Source organism: Podarcis liolepis, assembly GCF_965112155.1.
Source record: "Podarcis liolepis genome assembly, chromosome: W".
In the NCBI taxonomy this organism is placed as follows: Eukaryota; Metazoa; Chordata; class Lepidosauria; order Squamata; family Lacertidae; genus Podarcis; species Podarcis liolepis.
The window spans coordinates 21756729-21777511 of record NC_139568.1 but is presented as its reverse complement, the minus strand read 5'-3'; the positions used below and the strand labels follow the sequence as shown (position 1 = coordinate 21777511).

Here is a 20783-nt window from a genome sequence, read left to right as displayed (position 1 = left end):
CCATTTGTCTGATAACAAATGTTGGAAATGTAAGGAGGCTGAAGGGACGTTCTTTCACCTCTGGTGGACCTGTCCAAAAGTGAAGGCTTTCTGGGAAATGATCTACAATGAATTAAAAAAGGTATTTAAGTATACCTTTCCCAAGAAACCAGAGGCCTTCCTTCTGGGCATTGTCGGCCAGAAAGTGTTAAAGAAGGACAGAACGTTTTTTATGTACGCAACAACAGCAGCAAGAATACTTATCGCAAAGCACTGGAAGACACAAGATTTGCCCACACTGGAAGAATGGCATACGCAATTGATGGATTATATGGAATTGGCCGAAATGACTGGCAGAATCCGAGATTTGGGAGAAGAGACGATGGAGGAGGACTGGAAAAAATTTAAGGATTATTTACAAAAACATTATAAGTTATATGAATGTTAAGAATTTGCATGATTTAGAAAATCTAGCTCCAGCAATAAGATTTGGTATATTGGAAATTAAGATATAACTATGAAAGGATTAAAGTTTAAAATAACATTGTATGTATTTTAGGGCAAAAGTAAATTGATAATAAGTATTTTGAACCCAAAAGAGAATTATTTGAAAGTACTAATAACACATGAAACAAGGTATTAATTTGCTGACATTTTTATTGTAAAGAAAGCAGGGTGAGGGAGACGTGGGGAAGTCCAGTTGGTTATGGAAAAATGTATTGGAAAGTTGGATTTCTTTTATTCTTCTTTTCTTCTTTCTTCTTTTGTTATTTCGTTGTATATCTGACTTTATATCTGTATCTGGAAAAAAGCAATAAAAAATATTATAAAAATAAAAAATTAAACTCTTATAATACTTGGAGGTAAGTCCGTCTGGGCCTGGAGATTTGCCTAGTTGCATATTCTGAATGGCACCTTCAATTTCCTGTTGTGTTATTCTGTAATTCAAGATTGTTCTCTTCTCTTGAGATAATTTTGGTAATCCGTTAACTTTTAAAAATTGGTCTATCTCAGTCACTTCCTGGGGCCCTTGCGTATAAAGTTTTTTTAAATATCTCTGGAAGCACTTTCTAATTTCTTCTGGTTTCTGTATATTTCTCCCTTCAACCTCCAGATTGGTAACAAAGTTCAGTTTTTGTCTCTTTTTCAACTGCCATGCTAGCAGTTTTCCACATTTATTCGCCGATTCAAATGATCTTTGTTTCATTTGCTTGATTTTCCATTCCACTTCTTGATTTATCAATTTCGCATATTGTGCTTGATGGAACTTGATTTCTCTTAGAATCTCTTTCGATTTTGGTTTTAGTCTCAATTTCTTCTCTCCATCTCTTATCTTCTCTAATATCTTATCCTTTTTTCCATTCCAGAGTTTTTTCTTGATCGTATTCTGTTGTATCAGAAACCCTCTCATTACTGCTTTGCTTGCGTCCCAGATTGTTCTCTTTTCCACCGAAGTGTTCAAGTTGATTTCAAAATAATCTTTTAAAGCTTTTTGGGCCTTCTTTACGATCTCCTGATCTCTTAATAAGGCGTCATTCATTTTCCATCTGAAGGAACCAAATGGAGTAAGTCTGAATTCCACTTTCAAAGCGTTATGGTCGGAGCAAGTCTTTGGCCAGATTTCCACTTTTCTAGTCTTAGGAGCCAGCCCTCTAGTTGTCCATATTTGGTCGATTCGTGTCCATGACAGGTGAGCCTCAGAAAAGAATGTTCCTTCTTTGCCTAAGGGGTTCTTTGTCCTCCAGATGTCAATCAAATCCATACTGTCAGTTAGTTCAAAAAAAGTCTTAGGTAGTCTGCCATCCTTGGTTAAATTTTGGTTCTGTGACTTATCCATATAGGTAGAGACCACTCCATTCATGTCTCCCATCATAATGATGTTGGTATAGTCCAGATAGTCCAGCATTGTCTCATGCAGCTTCCTGTAAAATTCCGATTTCCCCTCATTTGGAGCATAAATTCCAACTATTAAAAATTTTTCTCCTTGTGTTTGTATCTCAATTGCCAAAATTCTTCCTTGTTCGTCTTTAAATAAAAATTTTGGTGACAGGTTCTCCTTTGCATAGATCACTACGCCTCTTTTCTTAACTTTGTCTGATGAGATAAATTCTTGGCCTAATCTTTTGTTGATTAACACTTTTCTGTGGAGCCTAGTCATATGTGTTTCCTGCAAGCAAATAATGTCCAATTGTTCTTTTTTCAATATATGAAAGATCCTTCTTCTTTTTTCCGGGGAATTCCCACCATTTATATTCCAGCTAAGGAGCTGCAGAGACATCCTGGGTCAATCTGTAAATCCTATAGAGATGTGTCTTCCTTTTCGTCCAGAGATGGCACCGGTGTTGGTTCAGGCTGAGGTGGTGGCCAAGCTCCTGCTATTCCTTTCTGAAGGTCCTCCCCGTGGTCGTTTAGAAACTTCTGTTGGTCCTCTGCTGTTCTAATTTTAACCTTCTTTCCTTTAAGGTTAAAAGATAATCCTTGGGGGAACTCCCACCTATAGGAAATTGAGTTGTTTCTCAGTAGTCTTGCTAGATCTGTATATGTAGCTCTTAAATCCAAAAGTTGTTTCGGTATGTCTCTGTAGATTTCTGCTTTCTTATCTTGAATCACCAGTGATTTTTTAAAATGTAGGCCTAATATTTTGTCTCTTTCTTGCCTAGATCTCAAAATGATCAGGCAATCTCTAGATCTGTCCTTCCTCACCACTCTTCCCAATCTGAAAGCGGTGACAATTTTAAAGTCCTTATCTTCTTCTATACCCCAGAACTTTGATAGTTCTGATGTCAAATAGCCAATCAAATCTTCTTGTTCAAGTTCTGGAATTGCTCGTAATCTAAGATTATTTTCCCGATTTTTCAATTCCACCATAGACAGGTAGGCCTGCTGTTCATTGATTTGTCTACATAGTGGCCTTACTTCCCTTTTAACTTCCTCGACCTTCTTGTCAGCTTGTTCTGCTTTTTGATTCGCTTGCTCAGCCAATTTACGATTTTCTGAGATTGTTGTTTGAAGATTCCCAATTACTTGTGTATTTTGGGAGACCTGCTCAGTCAATTTGTTAATAGTAGTTGTAACTTGATCAAATTTTGTGTTTAGAGCTGCCAGCTGTTCCAAAATTTGCTTAGAAATTGGGTCAGTCCCTCCTGAAGCCATATCCTCCGAAGCTGACTCTTGGACTGGCTGAGCAGTTTCTCTTTCTTGCAATGTTAAAACAGTAGGGACAGATGATCTGCGTGGCTGAACAGTTAACTTTGTTTGTAGCAATTGCTGTACAGTTTGTTTTGCTTTCGTCTTGGCTGCCCTTGTTTTCCCTGTGCCACTCATTCCACAGCTGTCTATGTGTCAAGGTCAAATTGTAGGTCCCATGGGAAAGACAGTTCAAAAATGTAAACAACCACCAAGTAGGTAATCCAAATAATATACAGTTCCCAGAGACTTATTGGTCACAAATCCACTAGAGGGAGCTCCCCTGTAATTCAGATGAAGGAAGAAACTTTTTCCGCCATTAATCCAGCAATCCGAAAAGAAAAGTTACGGAGGAACCTTCATTGTCCCTTTAAAAGTTGCAGAGTTTCCCCCAAAGTTTCAATAATGATGTCAGTAACAATTTCTTATTTGTATCCACCAGCGCTCAACAGTAACAGTACCACTTAATACAGTTTCCGCAATTTGACAGTTCTTTTGTATCCTGGCAGCCCAGCGATTTGGGTTTTAAACTTTTATAACCCACTAAATAGAGGAGAGATTCCAGTTCAAATCCAATCAATTTACCTCAAACTGTTCCTTTTCTCTACGTAACCAGTTCAAGCTTTGCACGAAAAAAGCACTTTCTTTTTAAGTTCCCTTTCAAAGCGCTTCTCGCTTGTCAGAGTCTTTGCTTTGATCTTTAAGCAGAATCGGAAGACAGACTTCCTGTTTCTCGTCTCCCGTTTTCAGCCGAATTTAAAGGTTTTAGTCCCAAAAAGATTCTTATAATCCTTACTCACGAGTATGTAGTTTTGGAGCCTGATGTTTCAGAAAGAAAGGACAGCGCTCATCAGCAGCAGCCGCGCGGCTTCGCTTCCGCGGAAAGAGCGATGAACTCACAGCACCGCTCCCCCGTTCCACGTTCCGGGGCTCCTTACGGAGTCCCTTCACCGTTTCTGGGGTCGCTCCTGGTGCCCGCCGAGTCCCACGGCCACGGGGTCACTCTACCCGTGGTTTTTCTGGATGGGTCGTCGCTGTGCCGCAGCGCACGACCCTTTTCCGCGGAGCCCCTCTTCAGAGACTGAGGAGGACCGCCATTACCGTTTCGCGCCGCCTCCGGAAGTCCTGACCAGCTCTACCTCTCTTTCAAATCAGAACCAGTGAAGTGAAGGCAGTGAAGGTCCTGTGTGAGTGCCTGGAGGCGGTTGGAGGTTGGATGGCGGCTAACAGATTGAGGTTGAATCCTGACAAGACAGAAGTACTGTTTTTGGGGGACAGGAGGCGGGGAGGTGTGGAGGATTCCCTGGTCCTGAATGGGGTAACTGTGCCCCTCAAGGACCAGGTACGCAGCCTGGGAGTCATTTTGGACTCACAGCTGTCCATGGAGGCACAGGTCAAATCTGTGTCCAGGGTAGCTGTTTACCAGCTCCATCTGGTACGCAGGCTGAGACCCTATCTGCCTACGGACTGCCTTGCCAGAGTGGTGCATGCTCTGGTTATCTCTCGCTTGGATTACTGCAATGCACTCTACGTGGGGCTACCTTTGAAGGTGACTCGGAAACTACAACTAATCCAGAACGCGGCAGCTAGACTGGTGACTGGGAGCGGCAGCAGCGACCACATAACACCGGTCTTGAAAGACCTACATTGGCTCCCAGTACGTTTCCGAGCACAATTCAAAGTGTTGGTGCTGACCTTTAAAGCCCTAAACGGCCTTGGTCCAGTATATCTGAAGGAGCGTCTCCACCTCTATCATTCTACCCGGACACTGAGGTCCAGCACCGAGGGCCTTCTGGTGGTTCCCTCACTGCGAGAAGCCAAGTTACAGGGAACCAGGCAGAGGGCCTTCTCGGTAGTGGCGCCTTCCCTGTGGAACACCCTCCCACCAGATGTCAAAGAGAACAACAACTACCAGGCTTTTAGAAGACATCTGAAGGCAGCCCTGTTTCGGGAAGCTTTTAATGTTTGATGTATTATAGTATTTTAATATTCTTTTGGAAGCCGCCCAGAGCGGCTGGGGAAGCCCAGCCAGATGGGCGGGGTATAAATAATAAATTAATATTATTAATTATTATTATTTCTTCGAATAATCGAGATATTATTGAGACCAATTCCAAAGAACCTTTATATATGTTTGTACTTCGATGACAGCGCCTGTAGAAGTGAAATGTTGCTTACCCTCCTGATCTGATGGAGTCGGCTGCTGGGAATACAAATTGTAGAGGAAGAGATCAGCTGTGGGAGAGAAGGAAGACACAGACCTTTCAGAAGTTACCTTGCTTTGGTTGGGCTGAAAGCCAACACTCACTCAAGAACCTGGCATGCCACTTTGCAAAGAAGGGAAGATGAGCCGCTAATAAAAACTGCCCACAGAACTGTATAGTAAGAATGCCAGGGTGGATTAAAATAAATAATTTTTTTTAAATAAAAAAAATCAATTTTAAAAAATTTAAGTAGGATTTTTAAAATATTTAAATCGGATTTTTTGGATTTACCATATTTTTCCATGTATAAGACTAGGGTTTTTTACAAAAAAGATAGGTTTAAAATTGGGACTCATCTTCTACATGGGTAGTGCTGAGGGGTGTTTGCTTAATATGGAGTCCCCCAAAATAGGGGGTGTCTTATACATGGTATACGGTAAATCGGATTTTGAAAATAAAACGCTTTCGGAGGAAAAATCTTTGTCAAGATTTTCTATTTAAGTGACATTATATTTCAAAGGCTATTCATCAGGAAATAAGGATTTGTTTAAAGTTTTTGTGTGCCCAGTCTCAAATCTTCCATTCTTGGGCAAGGTGATTGAGCGAGTGGTTGCTGAACAAACTCCAGGCACGCCTGGAAGAAGCGGACCATTTGGATCCCTTCCAGACGGGATTCAGGCTTCATCATGGGGCTGAAACTGCCTTGGTCGCACTGGTTGATGATCTCCGGCGGGCTAGGGACAAAGGTGAGAGCTGTTTCCTAGTTCTGCTGGATCTCTCAGCGGCATTTGATACCATCGACCATAACATCCTTCTGGACCATCTAGAGGGGCTGGGAGCTGGGGGCACTGTCATACAGTGGTTCCGCTCCTTCCTCCGTGGCCGTGTTCCGAAAGTGGGGGGGGGGATGAGTGTTCAGACCCCTGGGCTCTCACTTCTGGGGATTTGGGCTGGGTGTTCATCAGTATGCGGATGATACCCAGCTCTACCTCTCTTTCAAATTGGAACCAGTGAAGGCGGTGAAGGTCCTGTGTGAGTGCCTGGAGGCGGTTGGAGGATGGATGGAGGCTAACAGATTGAGGTTGAATCCTGACAAGACAGAAGTACTGTTTTTGGGGGACAGGGCGGGTGTGGAGGACTCCATGGTCCTGAATGGGGTAACTGTGCCCCTGAAGGACCAGGTACGCAGCCTGGTAGTCATTCTGGACTCACAGCTGTCCATGGAGGTGTAAATCAATTCTGTGTCCAGGGCAGCTGTTTATCAGCTCCATCTGGTACACAGGCTGAGACCCTACCTGCGGCGGCCGCTCCCAGTCACCAGTCTAACTAGCACATTCTGGATTAATTGTATTTTCCGGGTCACCTTCAAAGGTAGCCCCCCATAGAGTGCATTGCAGTAGTCCAAGCGAGAGATAACCAGAGCATGCACCACTCTGGCGAGACAGTCCGCGGACAGGTAGGGTCTCAGCCTGCGTACCAGATGGAAATGATAAACAGCTGCCCTGGACACAGAATAAACCTCACAATAATTTCATAATTATCTTTCAATGCATTTCTAATAGTTTAACCACATCAGTTAACAAACATGGATCCATATGCTACCATGTTATTGTTTTAGAGAAATAAATGTTTTAAATTGTGGTGAAGGAAATGATGATTTTTCTCCTTCCAATCAATTACTGCAGAAAAGTTGTCCAAACAGGAACAATAATTTCATAATGATCTATGTGTTTCTGATAGTAGAATCAAATCAATAATTTTTGATGTTATGGTAAAAACTACTTTGAAAATTTATTCTTCCAAAAATGAAACCTTCCTCTGGTTTTCAATATGAAGAGGATGCCAGCAAGGTTGAGCCTTTCTGTAAATAAAGGATTTAAATCAAGTCTTACTGACTAGTGATTTAAACTGATTTGATTTAAATCAAATCCACCCTGTTAAAGTGTACCTTCAGTGTTCTGTTTTTATGAAGGGGATGCCAACAAGGTTGAACCTTTCTGTAAGAAAGGATTTAAATCAAGCGTTATGGACTAGTGCTTTAAATCGTGATTTAAATCGATTTGATTTAAATCAAATCCACCCTGAAGAACACTAATATTTCCACAGCTGTAACCTCCCCAGGACTATAGATTATGGTAGATATGCATTCCACCCATTTTAATGTAGGAAAAATACACTACCACTCAGCCTCTGCTCCAAGGCATGTGGCCCTGAAAACTCCTTATTTTTATAGCATTGAAAGAATATTCATTCTTCTTAAAAGGAAAGAGGAATGACAGTTTCTCTCATGCAGATGCGATCAAACTCCATCATATAAATCTGTTGCAAAGGAAGGTAATATTGCCATATTTTTCGCTTTATAACACGCACCTGACCATAACATAGTTTTTAGAGGAGGAAAACAAGAAAAAAAATTCTGAATGAAACAGTGGATGTATGATTTTTGTGCTTCATGCTATGGCCACAGACATGTGATTTGACGGTGAGTTTGGGGTAGCCCAATGCAAAAATCCTGAGAATCCATGTGGATCTGTGCTTTGTAACCACATTTTTGCGCCACTGCGGCCCCAGGCAACAGTGGGTGCGTGATTTTTTTGGTACAGGCTGTACCCATGGACATGCTATGTGATCTGATGGTGAATTTGGGGTGACCCAATGCAAAGATCCTGAGGATCCATGTGGATCCGTGCTTTGTAAGCACGTTTTTGAACCATTGTGGCCCCAGGCAACAGTGAGTGCATGATTTTTTTGGTGCAGGCTGTAGCAATGGACATGCTATGTGATCTGATGGTGAATTTGGGGTGACCCAATGCAAAGATCCTGAGGATCCATGTGGATTCGTGCTTTGTAACCACGTTTTAAGTGGGGAGGGAAGGAAAAACACAGAAGGGACAAGGAGCACGAGAGGGGTGTGTGGAGAAGGAGCTGGCTAACAATGCAGGAGAGGGATTTAACGGGAGGGAGGAAAGGAAAGCAAAAGTCCCCCCCCCAAGCCAGCCCCCCCTCTCTATCTCCCACCTGCATGTTTTCTGGCTGCCTGCACTTCCCTAGAATGCTTCCCTGGACGCAGCAGCAGAAGCACTGGAGCACGGAGAGGAGGCGGCGGCAGCAGCTGTCGGTTGCGCTTCTAGCTGACGGAACCTGAGCCAGGTGGGCTGGAGCCTGCGCGCAGGGTGACTAGGAAGGAATTAGCAGGGACTTCCCTGCTCTTTGTTGCATTTGTCTGCTACTAGTCTCCTTGCTTAGCGTGTCTGCTTGCTGTGAGGTGACGCTGCCGCAGCCTGTGCTGAGCAACGGAAGGGGAAAGGATCGTGTCTGCCTGCTAATTCCTTCCTAGCTGCGTCACCTCACAGCAAGCAGACACGCTCAGCAAAGGGAATGGGCCATTGCTGGCCCAATCCAAGCAAACACATCAACCAAAAACAAAAGAGGGTGGGCAGTAAGACCCTGAGGCAGAGGGCAGGAAAGGAGTTCACTGCGGCTGTGCGCTCCCTGCCAGAAAGGGACAAGAACAAAAAGAGGAGAGCAGCGGCTGACTTTAATCACCCAGTTAAACCATACGCAGCGGGGAGCGCAAAACAAAATAGGAGTCGCTACTGAATCCTTAGGAAGGCGCTACAATAATTAGGCAAGGGGAACAGGGCTGATGAACAGACAGTAGCCTTGGGATGCCGTACAGATTGAGAGGCTCCACACACAAGGACACTCAAGCACCCCCTTTAACCATGCGCTCTCCTGTGCAGCAACACGACTCACACGCCTCCACACACACACCAAAGTATGCCCGATACAGGAACCCCAGCAGCCTCCTCTCTGCAGCCTTCCCTCCTCTGTGACACACGATCTGATTTTCGCCCCTGCACTTGGGCCAGCCGGCTCCAGGGCCCACACATTCGCTCAATAAGACGCAGACATTTCCCCTTACTTTTTAGGAGGAAGAAAGTGCATCTTATCGAGCGAAAAATACAGTACTCTAAATATTTTAACAATGATAGAACCTGAAAACACCTTCATTGGTGGCTAAGAAGAGTTGAAGCATTATTTATATGTGGAATTTCAGCTGCAAAATGTATTCTTCTCACTGTTCATCTGTTTATCTGGTGGAGATGATTGACACTTTAGCCCACCATGTAGAGATTGATACTAAAGCTAATTCAATCTTGGGGCAAAATTAGCTGAATTAATTCCTGCCATTGAAAATGCTATCAGCTTGCCTCTTTGCAAGACAGAAAATTGCAAGTTCCTCATCTTGCAAAAAGTCATGGAAAGAGGAAACAAAGTTTACTGCATGGTCAACAACTTCAATCCTAAAAGAAGCTCAACAGCTTTGGGGCAAAATCGTAAAAAAAAAGCACAACAACTTCAATCCTAAATAAAGCTCAACAACTTTGGGTTAAATTTGTAAAAAAAAGCTCAGCAGCATCAATCCTAAAAAAAGCTCTACAACTTCCATCTGAAAAACAGCTCAACAGCTTTGGGGTAAAAGTGTAAAAAAAGCTCAACAACTCCAGTCCTGAGATATGCCATGAATAGTTACGCTACAGAGCAGGGATTCTTGGCAGGCCATATTTCTATTTGCAATTTCTATTTGCGTGATTATGTCGGGCACGAGGGGAAGTCCGGCCTCGAGTTCGAGTTCTGCCCTGATGAGAAACTGAGACATGCAAACGACAGCAATTGTAAAAATGATGTCTGGATCAGAAAAGAAGCATGCGCACTCAAGAAGTAAAGAGGATAATCAACCTGGAGGAGCTTGGGGGGGGGTCCTTTTGTTCTTGGAGGAATTTAAATAATTTCCACGTAATACACAGCCAGGAAGCATGCCCCACAACACAACATTATATACAGACATACACGGACAACAGCTCATTAGGAGACACCAGAGAGAAGTTGTTGACTTGCCATTTAAAAACTCTTATTTTTGGAATGAAGCCCAGTGCCTTTAATGAGAACTTGACGAACAAAGGAGAGAGAAGAGGACTGAACACCCAAATAATTGGACAGAGAATAAAATGGGGAGGGGAAAAACATGCCTCCTGTGTGTTAACAAAATAATAATAATAATAATAATAATAATAATAATAATAATAATAATAATAATAAATTATTTGTACCCTGCCCTCCCCGGCTGGAACCAGGCTCAGAGCGGTTAACATCACAGAAAAAATACAATATGCATAATACATATGCATAAAAGCTTTGCTACAGAAGATGTGAGCCACAGAAACGACGACTGATCAGATTCAGAATGAGGGTGGATAATATTAGTATTGAATTTGAACAATAGCCGGAAATGCAGAGATGTGAATGAGGACGGTTATCTCCAGACATCTGGAACACGGGAAGTCCCAATTTTTTAATTTTTTTTACAATTGGAATATATAATTGGTGCACTGCTATTACTGTAATCTGGATTGGTTTGATTTGATTTGTCATTAATTGAAAGGTTGTGATTGAAAATGAATAAAATTTGAACAAAAATAAATACAAATAAAGAGGATAATTGATGATGGTGAAATCACGAAAGAAGATGATGCCTTATGGCCTCCTCCTGATGGAGTTGGCTGGCAGGAGCTGGAAACTGCAACTGGCAATGAAGACATCACTTTTGCCACCTCAAAAAGTGGTTCTCTGATTAGGGCGGTTCATAAAAACCTTTTTTTTAAAAAAAATGCCTGCTCCAAAGGTCTTATGTTACTACACTAGGGATTATATAGCTACCTCTGACATTTCATGCATATCAGTTAATATCTTGACCCTGCTCCACTGAATTGAAATTTCAGCCTTCACGACATTGGAAAACGGCCAAGTAAACAGCTATTTTCATGGAGGAGGGTCAAGATATCAACTGATATGCATGAAATAATATTAGAGTCAAGGGCTGACAGCACAACCACCAATTCAGCTTTGATGGAAATGCAACAGGGCCTTCGCCGCCTGTCTGTCAGGCTCCCACACAGCCTCCCTCTTCCACAAACCCCTGGGGTTCGAATGCGCTTTGTACCTCACCAGTGCTTACCATGCTGTGCCGGTTCACAACCGTTGTGCTGTTCCAGCGGGTGCGCAAGGCGTGAGGCTGAAAGACCTGGGAATTGTCACTGAAAGAAGCGAAAGCATCTATTACGTTATGCAGCTGTCTTACATAAGATTCTAAATTCCTCATTGACTACTCTTCCCTTCCCACCCTCTTCTCTCCCATCCGAATGTCGACTATCAACTTTGGAAGAGGCTGCTTGGTTTGTTCTGAAATGTGCCACGCATATTGCTAGCTCTATACAAATATGTAGCTCCCATGCACAGCTAGCACAATGCCACCTGTAGCACTTTGGATCCTGGCCACACTGCTGCCATGCGCTCTATGTGGGGATGCCTTTGAAGGTTACCCGGAAACTGTAATTAATCCAGAATGCAGCAGCTAGATTGGGGACTGGGAGCGGCCACCAAAACCATACAACACTGGTCCTGAGAAACCTGCATTAGCTCCCAGGACGTTTCCAGGCACAAGTGTGTTAAGAGGATACCAGCAAGGCTGAACCTTTGTGTAAATAAAGGATTTCATTGTTCCCAAAAGGAAACCTTCTACTGTGTGTCAGTATGATTAGGATGCTAGCGAGGTTGAACCTTTCTGTAAAATAAAACCTTACCAAGACCATATAACAATGGTCCTGAGAGATATGCATTGGCTCCCAGGACGTTTCCAGGCACAATCCAAAGTGCCGGTGCTGACCTTGAAAGCCCTAAACAGCCTCGATCCTGTATACCCAAAGGAGCGTCTCCAGCCCACCGTTCCACCCGGACACTGAGGTCCAGCGCCGAGGGCCTTCTGGCGGATCCCTCCCTGCGAGAAATGAGGTTACAGGGAACCAGGCAGAGGGCCTTCTCGCTAGTGGCTCCCGTCCTGTGGAACGCCCTCCCTCAAAGAAATAAACAACTATCTGACTTTTAAAAGACATCTGAAGGCAGCCCTGTTTAGGGAAGTTTTTTAATGCTTGATGCTGTCTTGTGTTTTTAATATTCGGTTGGAAGACACCCAGAGTGGCTGGGGAAGCCCAGCCAGATGGGCGTGGTATAAATAATAAATTATTAGCATTATTAATTACTAGTGGAATAGCATTATGTTGGCTAAGAGTATGAGCTGTGAAACAAGAAGCCCTCCGTTTGAAATTATTACGAATGAGGCCATTCAACAGGCCCAGTCCTCTATTGTCTCCCAAGACAGACAGATGCCAACAAAACAGGAGTCCCACTGATATCAACAGGTTAATTGCCCATTGTAACAGACGTCTATAGCAGTGGTGGCCAAACTCGGCCCTCCAGCTGTTTTAGGACTACAACTCCCGTCATCCCTGACCACTGGTCCTGTTAGCTAGGGATGATGGGAGTTGTAGTCCCAAAACAGCTGGAGGGCCGAGTTTGGCCATCGCTGGTCTATAGGATACCAGTTCCCTGTGACCTTAGGTAGCGTAAAGTAGAACAACATTCCTGGGTGAGGACTGCAGGGCCTGCTCCCTTCCAGGGCCTTTTCCAACTGGCCCAGGGGGCGTGGCCCAGGCCCTTTCTCCCGGCTATAAAGGGACTCCTGCTGCAGGGAAGCCTCGGACCATCGGCTGGGTGAGGACTGCAGGGCCTGCTCCCTTCCAGGGCCTTCTCCAACTGGCCCAGGGGGCGTGGCCCAGGCCCTTATTTGGAACAAACTTTTGGGGAAGCTGGGAAGTGTTCTGCAATTGCTTCCCTGTTCCAATGTGTTTTAAAATGTCCTCAAGCAGTCGGTGGCAATTTAAATTTGTATTTCTTTTTTTCCTTTTTTCTCTTGCTGGGGGTGGGTGGGTGTAATGGATATTTGGTTGGGGATTAATTTTAGTGTAATTGTTCTGTTTTTGTTTTCTGTTGTTTTATTGGTTCTGTATAGTTTGTGTTTTGTTTTTAAGGGGTGGGATCAGGGCTGCCTGGGAGTGAGGCCCCAGCCAACACGATGGCTGGGACAAGTTCCACAGGGGGGGAAGCACTGGGACATCCGATCTCGGTGATCATGGGCAGGAGGCGGAGTTACGCTAAGACCAGACCATGTCATTACCGAGGAGGCAGGTTTAGTCGTTGTTTGAAGACTATCCCTGCCTCCAGGTCTGGCCTTGACCAGATGGATACTGGAATCAACAGGGGAAACCCACATAACCTGAAGGTGTTGCTGTGTAATGCCAGGTCAATGGTGAATAAAACCACTGCCATCCACGACCTGATTGTGGATGGAGGATTTGACCTGGCTTGTGTGACAGAGACCTGGTTGAATGAGACAGATGGGCCCGTCCTTGCTGCCGCTTGCCCACCAGGTTTCTCTTACGCACAGCAACCCAGGTCATGTGGGCGGGGAGGGGGGGTTGCAGTGATTTTTAGGAAGTCATTAGTCTGCACCAGGCGTCCTACTGGGAAGACCCAGTTTTCTGAGTGCATGTTCTGGAAGTTGGGCAATAGGGGCAGTACAGGATTCCTTTTGGTGTACTGACCTCCCCGCTGCACCAAGGATTCCCTGTCCGAGCTGCTTCAGGTCGTGGCGGATGTTCTCCTGGAGACACCTTGTTTGGTTGTCCTAGGGGATTTTAACATCCACGCCGACACGACCTTACAAGGGGCCGCTCGGGACTTCGTGGAAAGCATGGCCTCCATGGAGCTGTCCCTGAATAAGTTGGGCCCAACTCATAGTCATGGACATGCCTTAGACCTGGTATTCACCTCTAGCGACGTGGGTGATCTGACACTAAGTAAAAATGAAACCAAAGAAGTGCCATGGTCAGATCACTTCCTGGTGCAACTGGACTTCTCCGCGACCCTTCCCCTCTGCAGGGAGGTGGGACCAATTCGGATGGTCCGCCCCCGCCACTTAATGGATCCAAATGGTTTCCAGAGAGTGGTAGGGGATGCTTTATCCCATGTTGATGGCCTTTCAGCTGATTCCCTGGTGGCCCGCTAGAATGCGGAGTTAACCAGGGCTATCGACTGTCTGGCTCCGAAGCGCCCTCTCCGATTGCATGGAGCCCGGATAGCCCCGTGGTTTTCTTCGGAGCTGAGGGCGATGAAACAATCGCTGAGACGGCTAGAGCGTCGGTGGCAGAAAACTCACTCCGAATCTGACCGGACACAGGTTAGAGCTCAACGTCGAGCCTACCAAGTGGCGATAGCGACGACGAAGAAGACTTTCTTCACCGCCTCTATTGCATCTGCAGAAAATAGTAGCAGGAGACTCTTTCAGGTGGTCCGCAATTTAACGGAACCACCTTTACCATCGGGGCCTTGTAAAGACCCCAAGATCTCCTGCAACGATTTTGCAAAGTTTTTTGCAGATAAAATCACTCATATTCGGAAGGAGCTAGACACCACCGTGGGAGCAGGGCTGGGGTGGGAGAGTGCTAGAGCCCTGTCCGGTCAAGTTGCATGGAATCAATTTCAATCCGTTACCCCCGAGGATGTGGACAGGCGGCTTGGACGAGTGAAACCAACCACCTGTCTCCTTGATCCTTGCCCATCCTGGCTTATAAAAGCTAGCCGGGAAGGGCTGGGCGATGGGCTCTGCGGGGTGGTGAATGCTTCCCTCTGTGAGGGAACATTCCCAGATCCGCTGAAAGAGGCGGTCATTAAACCGCTTCTTAAAAAAACATCTTTAGACCCGGCCAGTATGGCCAACTATCGCCCAGTCTCAAATCTTCCATTCTTGGGCAAGGTGATTGAGCGAGTGGTTGCTGAACAACTCCAGGCACGCCTGGAGGATGCGGACCATTTGGATCCCTTCCAATCAGGGTTCAGGCCTCATCATGGGACTGAAACTGCCTTGGTCGCACTGGTTGATGATCTCCGGCGAGCTAGGGACAAAGGTGAGAGTTGTTTCCTAGTTCTGCTGGATCTCTCAGCGGCCTTTGATACAATCGACCATAACATCCTTCTGGACCGTCTAGAGGGGTTGGGAGCTGGGGGCACTGTTATACAGTGGTTTCGCTCCTTTCTCCTGGGCCGTGTTCAGAAAGTGGTGGTGGGGGATGAGTGTTCAGACCCTTGGGCCCTCACTTGTGGGGTGCCTCAGGGTTCCGTCCTCTCCCCCATGCTTTTTAACATCTATATGAAGCCGCTGGGAGAGATCATCAGGGGGTTTGGACTGGGTGTCCATCAATATGCAGATGATACCCAGCTCTACCTTTCTTTCAAATCAGAACCAGTGAAGGCGGTGAAGGTCCTGTGTGAGTGCCTGGAGGCGGTTGGAGGATGGATGGCGGCTAATGGATTGAGGTTGAATCCTGACAAGACAGAAGTACTGTTTTTGGGGGACAGGGGGCGGGCTGGTGTGGAGGACTCCCTGGTCCTGAATGGGGTAACTGTGCCCCTGAAGGACCTGGTGCGTAGCCTGGGAGTCATTTTGGACTCACAGCTGTCCATGGAGGCACAGGTCAATTCTGTATCCAGGGCAGCTGTTTACCAACTCCACCTGGTACGCAGGCTGAGACCCTACCTGCCCGCTGACTGTCTGGCCAGAGTGGTGCATGCTCTAGTTATCTCCCGCTTGGACTACTGCAATGCGCTCTACGTGGGGCTACCTTTGAAGGTGACTCGGAAACTACAGCTAATCCAGAATGCGGCAGCTAGACTGGTGACTGGGGGCGGCCGCCGAGACCACATAACACCGGTCTTGAAAGACCTACATTGGCTCCCAGTACGTTTCCGAGCACAATTCAAAGTGTTGGTGTTGACCTTTAAAGCCCTAAACGGCTTCGGCCCAGTATACCTGAAGGAGCGTCTCCACCCCCATCGTTCTGCCCGGACACTGAGGTCCAGCGCCGAGGGCCTTCTGGCGGTTCCCTCATTGCGAGAAGCGAAGCTACAGGGAACCAGGCAGAGGGCCTTTTCGGTGGTGGCGCCCGCCCTGTGGAATGCCCTCCCATCGGATGTCAAGGTGATGGACAACTACCTGACATTCAGAAAACATCTTAAGGCGGCCCTATTCAGGGAAGCTTTTAATGTATGATATTTTAGTGTTTTTTGGTTTCTGTGGAAGCCGCCCAGAGTGGCTGGGGAAACCCAGCCAGATGGGCGGGGTACAAATAATAAATTATTATTATTATTATTATTATTCCAATGTGCTCTCCAGAGCCTTTATTGGTGTTTTAACTGTATGCTTTAAACCAGGCATGGCCCATCATGTTTATCATGTTATTGTTTTAGTGAAATAAATTGTTTAAATTGTTATGAAGGAAATGATTATTTTTCTCCTTCCAATCAAGTACAGTGTCCAAATAGAAACAATAATTTCACAATTATCTGTATGTATTTCTAATAGTATAACCAAATCAGTCATTTTTGATGTAACTGTAAAAACTATTCTGAAAATTTATTCTTCCAAAAACGAAACCTTCCTCTGGTTGTCAATGTGAAGAAGATTTTAGCAAGGTTGAACATTTTTGTAAAAAAAAAAAAAAAGAGGATTTAAATCAAGCCTTACTGACCAGTGATTTTAATCGTGATTTAAATTGATTTGATTTAAATCAAATCCACCCTGCTTTTCCTCCAGGGGAACCCCCAGCTCACCTGGCGCAAAAACCACTTTTAAGCCTTCCATCGCATATATACCGTATTTTTCACTCCATAAGGCGCACCGGACCATAGGGGGCACCTAGTTTTTAGAGGGGGAAATCAAGGGGGGAAATCGTATTCCCCCCCCCCAGCCCCAAAGAGCAGTGTACAGGCTGCGCGCAACCTCTCCCTGCCGGAGGGGTTGCATGCGGCTATGGCACAAGCCAAGACAGCGGTGTCTTGGCTTCCTCTTTAGCTGCGTGCAACCTCTCCAGCCAGGAGAGGCAGCACGGGGCTAAATAAGCCAAAGCCCTGAGCAGCCTCTCCCTGCCGGAGGGGTTGCGCGCAGCTATGGCATAAGCCAAGACAGCGAGCGGAATAGATCCCGCTCGGTTTTGGCTTCCTCTTTAGCCCCGCGCAGCCTCTCCCTGCCAAAGGGACTGCGCACGGCTATCCCTGAAGCCTTCCGAGCACAGCGCAAGTTCCCACTGCGCTCCTCAGGCTGCGGGTTCCTTTTGCTGAAGCCGGGAGAGCAAGACTCTCCTGGCTTCAGCGAAAGGAACCTGAAGTCTCCAGAACGCAGCGGGAACTTGCGCTGCGCTCCGAAGGCCTTCAGGCGGCTATCTCTGAAGCCTGGAGAGCGAGAGGGGTCGGTGCCCACCGACGCCTCTCGCTCTCCAGGCTTCAGCGAAAGCAACGCGAAGCCTCCGGAGCGTGGAGGGAACGCTCCCTCTGCACTTCGAAGGCTTAGTATTGCTATCGCTGAAGCCAAGGAGCCTGCATTCGCTCCATAGGACGCACACACATTTCCCCTCAATTTTTGGAGGGGAAAAAGTGTGTCCTATAGAGCGAAAGATACGGGATATATACAAGCAAGGTGCCTATAAACAATATTCACATTTCTGCTCTGGGTCTGTAAGCACAGTAGTTGGGCATCCTATACGTCTCATAATACCCACACCAACCCCAAGTTCGGCTTCATCGCACACGAGGGATCTTGGTCTGCTCGAGTCTCTGGGCGCCCATTCATTTCGAGAAGGCATGGCCAAACTTGGCCCTCCAGCCGTCTTTGGGACTACAACTCCCATCACCCCTAGCTCACAGGACCAGCGGTCAGGGATGATGGGAATTGCAGTCCCAAAGAAGCTGGAGGGCCAAAATGGTGACAGCACCTCGGGGGGGGGGTGATGCCTCCTTTCTGTTCCTACCGACCCCAATGCCCTTTTTGAAATAATAACTATTATTTTAAACAGTGGAAACAGTTGGTCTTGTTAAGTATTAACCACTCTCAATTCCAACCTGATAATCACCACCTGCCCAAATTTTAACTTGTCTGAATTAATTTTAAGATTTTAGATTTAAGATTGATGTGTTTTTATGCACATTGTGTTGTTTTTATGATGTTAGACACTCTGAGCCCGGCCTCGGCTAGGGGGGGCGGGATACATTATTATTATTATTATTATTATTATTATTATCATCATTATTATTATTCCTCCTCCTGCGAATGGCCAGGCGCAAGAGGAGAAGGCGCCCCCTGCCTTCCTGGCGCAGTGCCCCATTTCTTGGGATACCGGTTGAACTAGACGCAACCTCGGCTCTCCAGCTGTTCGAGAACTACGATTCCCATCATCCCTGACCACCGGTCCCGTGCGGTAGGAATGATGGGAGTTGTAATCCCCGAGCAGCGGGAGGGCCCGTGCCTCACCTGAGCCCGTGGATGAGTGGGGCACTATTGAAGCGCCTCAGGCCGCCCCCCTCACTCCCGGCCGGCGGCAGCTCCAGGTCCAACTCCATCTTCTCGACCTGGGCCATGGCGGCGGCGGGCCTGCTCACTGAGGGCGGCCTCGGCTGCTGCTCCTCAGGCCCGGCCTCCCAGCTGTGACGGGAGAAGCATGGCAGTGCCCGCGAAGAACTTGCCCGGCGGAGGAGGCTCCTCCTCCAGCCCGTCGTCGCCGCCGCCTCAGCTTCGCCTCAGGAGCGGCGTCGGAGCGTCTCCTCAGGCGGAGGCTGGCCAGCCGGTAGGCGTTGCGCATGCGCTGACAGCTGGATCGCCCGGCTGCTGGGCGAAAGGAAGGGAAACGGCGGGCAGGCCCTTCACGCATGCGCACGTCTGCCTCTGCGCGTGCGTGCGTCTCGCCGAAGCACGGCATTGGAGGCTGGCAAGCCGGTAGGCGATGCGCATGCGCGGACTGTTGAATCGCCTGGCTGCTGGGAGAGAAGCGGACCGCCCCTTCACGCATGCGTCCCGCTGCTCCTGCGCATGTCGGCCTCCCTCGCGTGCGTGCATCCGGCCGGAGCTGCTCCCGACGACGATTGCGCATGCTCAACCGAATAGAGGGCGGGGCAAAAGGGAAAAAGCCTGGGCGGGGGGAAGGCGAGCCTCATGATTTCGTTACCGCGGCTCTCCCTTGCCGCTCCGCCCATTGAGGGCGGGGCAAGCGCTTTACCGCAGAGTGATTTGCTGCTCTATTTTGACATCCCTAGACAACGGGCCAATCCAGAAAGTGGCTTCTGCGGTGGGAGGCCGGGGCCGCTGGAAGAAGCGTCATGATTCCTTTTCAGGGCTGCGAGTTCGAGTCCTCGTTCGCTCTTTTGCCCGTGCCTTTGATTTTTCAAGGTATTATTATTAGTCGTTTGTCACCTGAAGGTCTCCAAGTGACTTGCAGCAAATAAAAATGTATAATCAGGGTGGATAAACATTAATGATCATTTTTTGAAAAAATAAAAAATGGGTTTATTTTATTTAAATCGGATCTTATTTTATTTTTTTTATCGGATTTTAAAAAAATAAATAATTCGGATTTTTAAAATAAAATGCTTTGGGGGGAATCTTTCTAAGATTTATATTCTTTAAAAAAAACAGGAAAAGATTCTTCATCACCCATTAATACAAAATTATAAAGCAAATCAACTAAAAGAAAAAAATCTAATATAATAAAATAAATATCTTCTTACTTTACATATAACTTCCCATCCACTCCATATTTCACATGTTCATTATTAGTTTGATTGCCAAAACTTGTCAGATTGTTATCAAAGCCAAAAGTATAAATAAATATTCAATTATCTGTGTCCTCGAGTCTTACTACCAACTTTTATAGATATAATAAATAACAAGATGAAAAATGAAAAAATATTTTAAAATAATTCCAGTGGCACCTTAAAGATCAACTAAATATAAGCTTTCAAGGTATGAGCTTTCGTGTGCAATACACACTTTGTCAGTGGGGACCATTTGTCAGATACTCTGCAGCAGAGGTCACTATTATTTTATAGTTGTTGTTGTTATTATTATTATTATTATTATTATTATTTGAAATATACTCAGAGTCGCAAAGTGATTTCATGCTCTTTATTCAGCTCATAGTGGTGAGGAGGAATGAATGAAAGTCCCCTCAAAGTATCTGCTTTATATACATTATTTACACAATGGGCTGCACATGATTGGTTAATTCTGGAATTCTACTGTAAGCCAATCAGGTTGTGGATTCACTTATACAGTGGTACCCCGCAAGACGAACGCCTCGCGAGACGAAAAACTCGCAAAACGAAAGGTTTTTTCGTTTTCGAGTTGCCTCGCAAGACGAATTTCCCTATGGGCTTGCTTCGCAAAACGAAGCTTGCCCCGGGGACAGCGGGTCTTCTCTTTTGCAGCAAGGGGCTGCAGGGAGATTGCTATCTCCCTGCAGCCCCTTGCTTCAAAAGAGGTCCGGGGGCAGCGGGAAGCGAAGCTCCGATGCCCGGCGGGGGCGGACGTCTCCTCCCGCCGCCGGGCATCGGAACGAAGCTCCGATGCCCGGCGGGGGGGGAACGTCTCCTCCCGCCGCCGGGCATCGGAACGAAGCTCCGATGCCCGGCGGG

The 20783-nt window shown here is 46.4% G+C and overlaps 1 protein-coding gene and 1 long non-coding RNA gene across 10 annotated transcripts in view; one reads left to right on the top strand and one right to left on the bottom strand.

Moving 5' to 3' along the window:
- The window catches only part of LOC310697691 (P2R1A-PPP2R2A-interacting phosphatase regulator 1-like), a 456471-nt gene extending 437525 nt beyond the window's left edge, over positions 1–18946 (bottom strand). For 5 of the 9 annotated variants that reach the window (XM_083484394.1, XM_083484388.1, XM_083484390.1 and 2 more), the window contains exons 1-3: positions 18628–18946; positions 11389–11467; positions 5344–5400 (exon numbers count right to left, since the gene is read on the bottom strand). In XM_083484394.1, the coding sequence (XP_083340520.1) occupies positions 5344–5400; positions 11389–11467; positions 18628–18734 (243 nt within the window). In that variant the 5' untranslated portion in view covers positions 18735–18946. The remainder of the gene's footprint in view (positions 1–5343; positions 5401–11388; positions 11468–18627) is intronic. The other 4 variants (XM_083484391.1, XM_083484392.1, XM_083484395.1 and 1 more) reach the window with 1 other exon arrangement.
- Positions 1–20783, top strand: part of LOC310697725 — a 951570-nt gene that overhangs the window by 553316 nt on the left and 377471 nt on the right. The window lies entirely within an intron of this gene.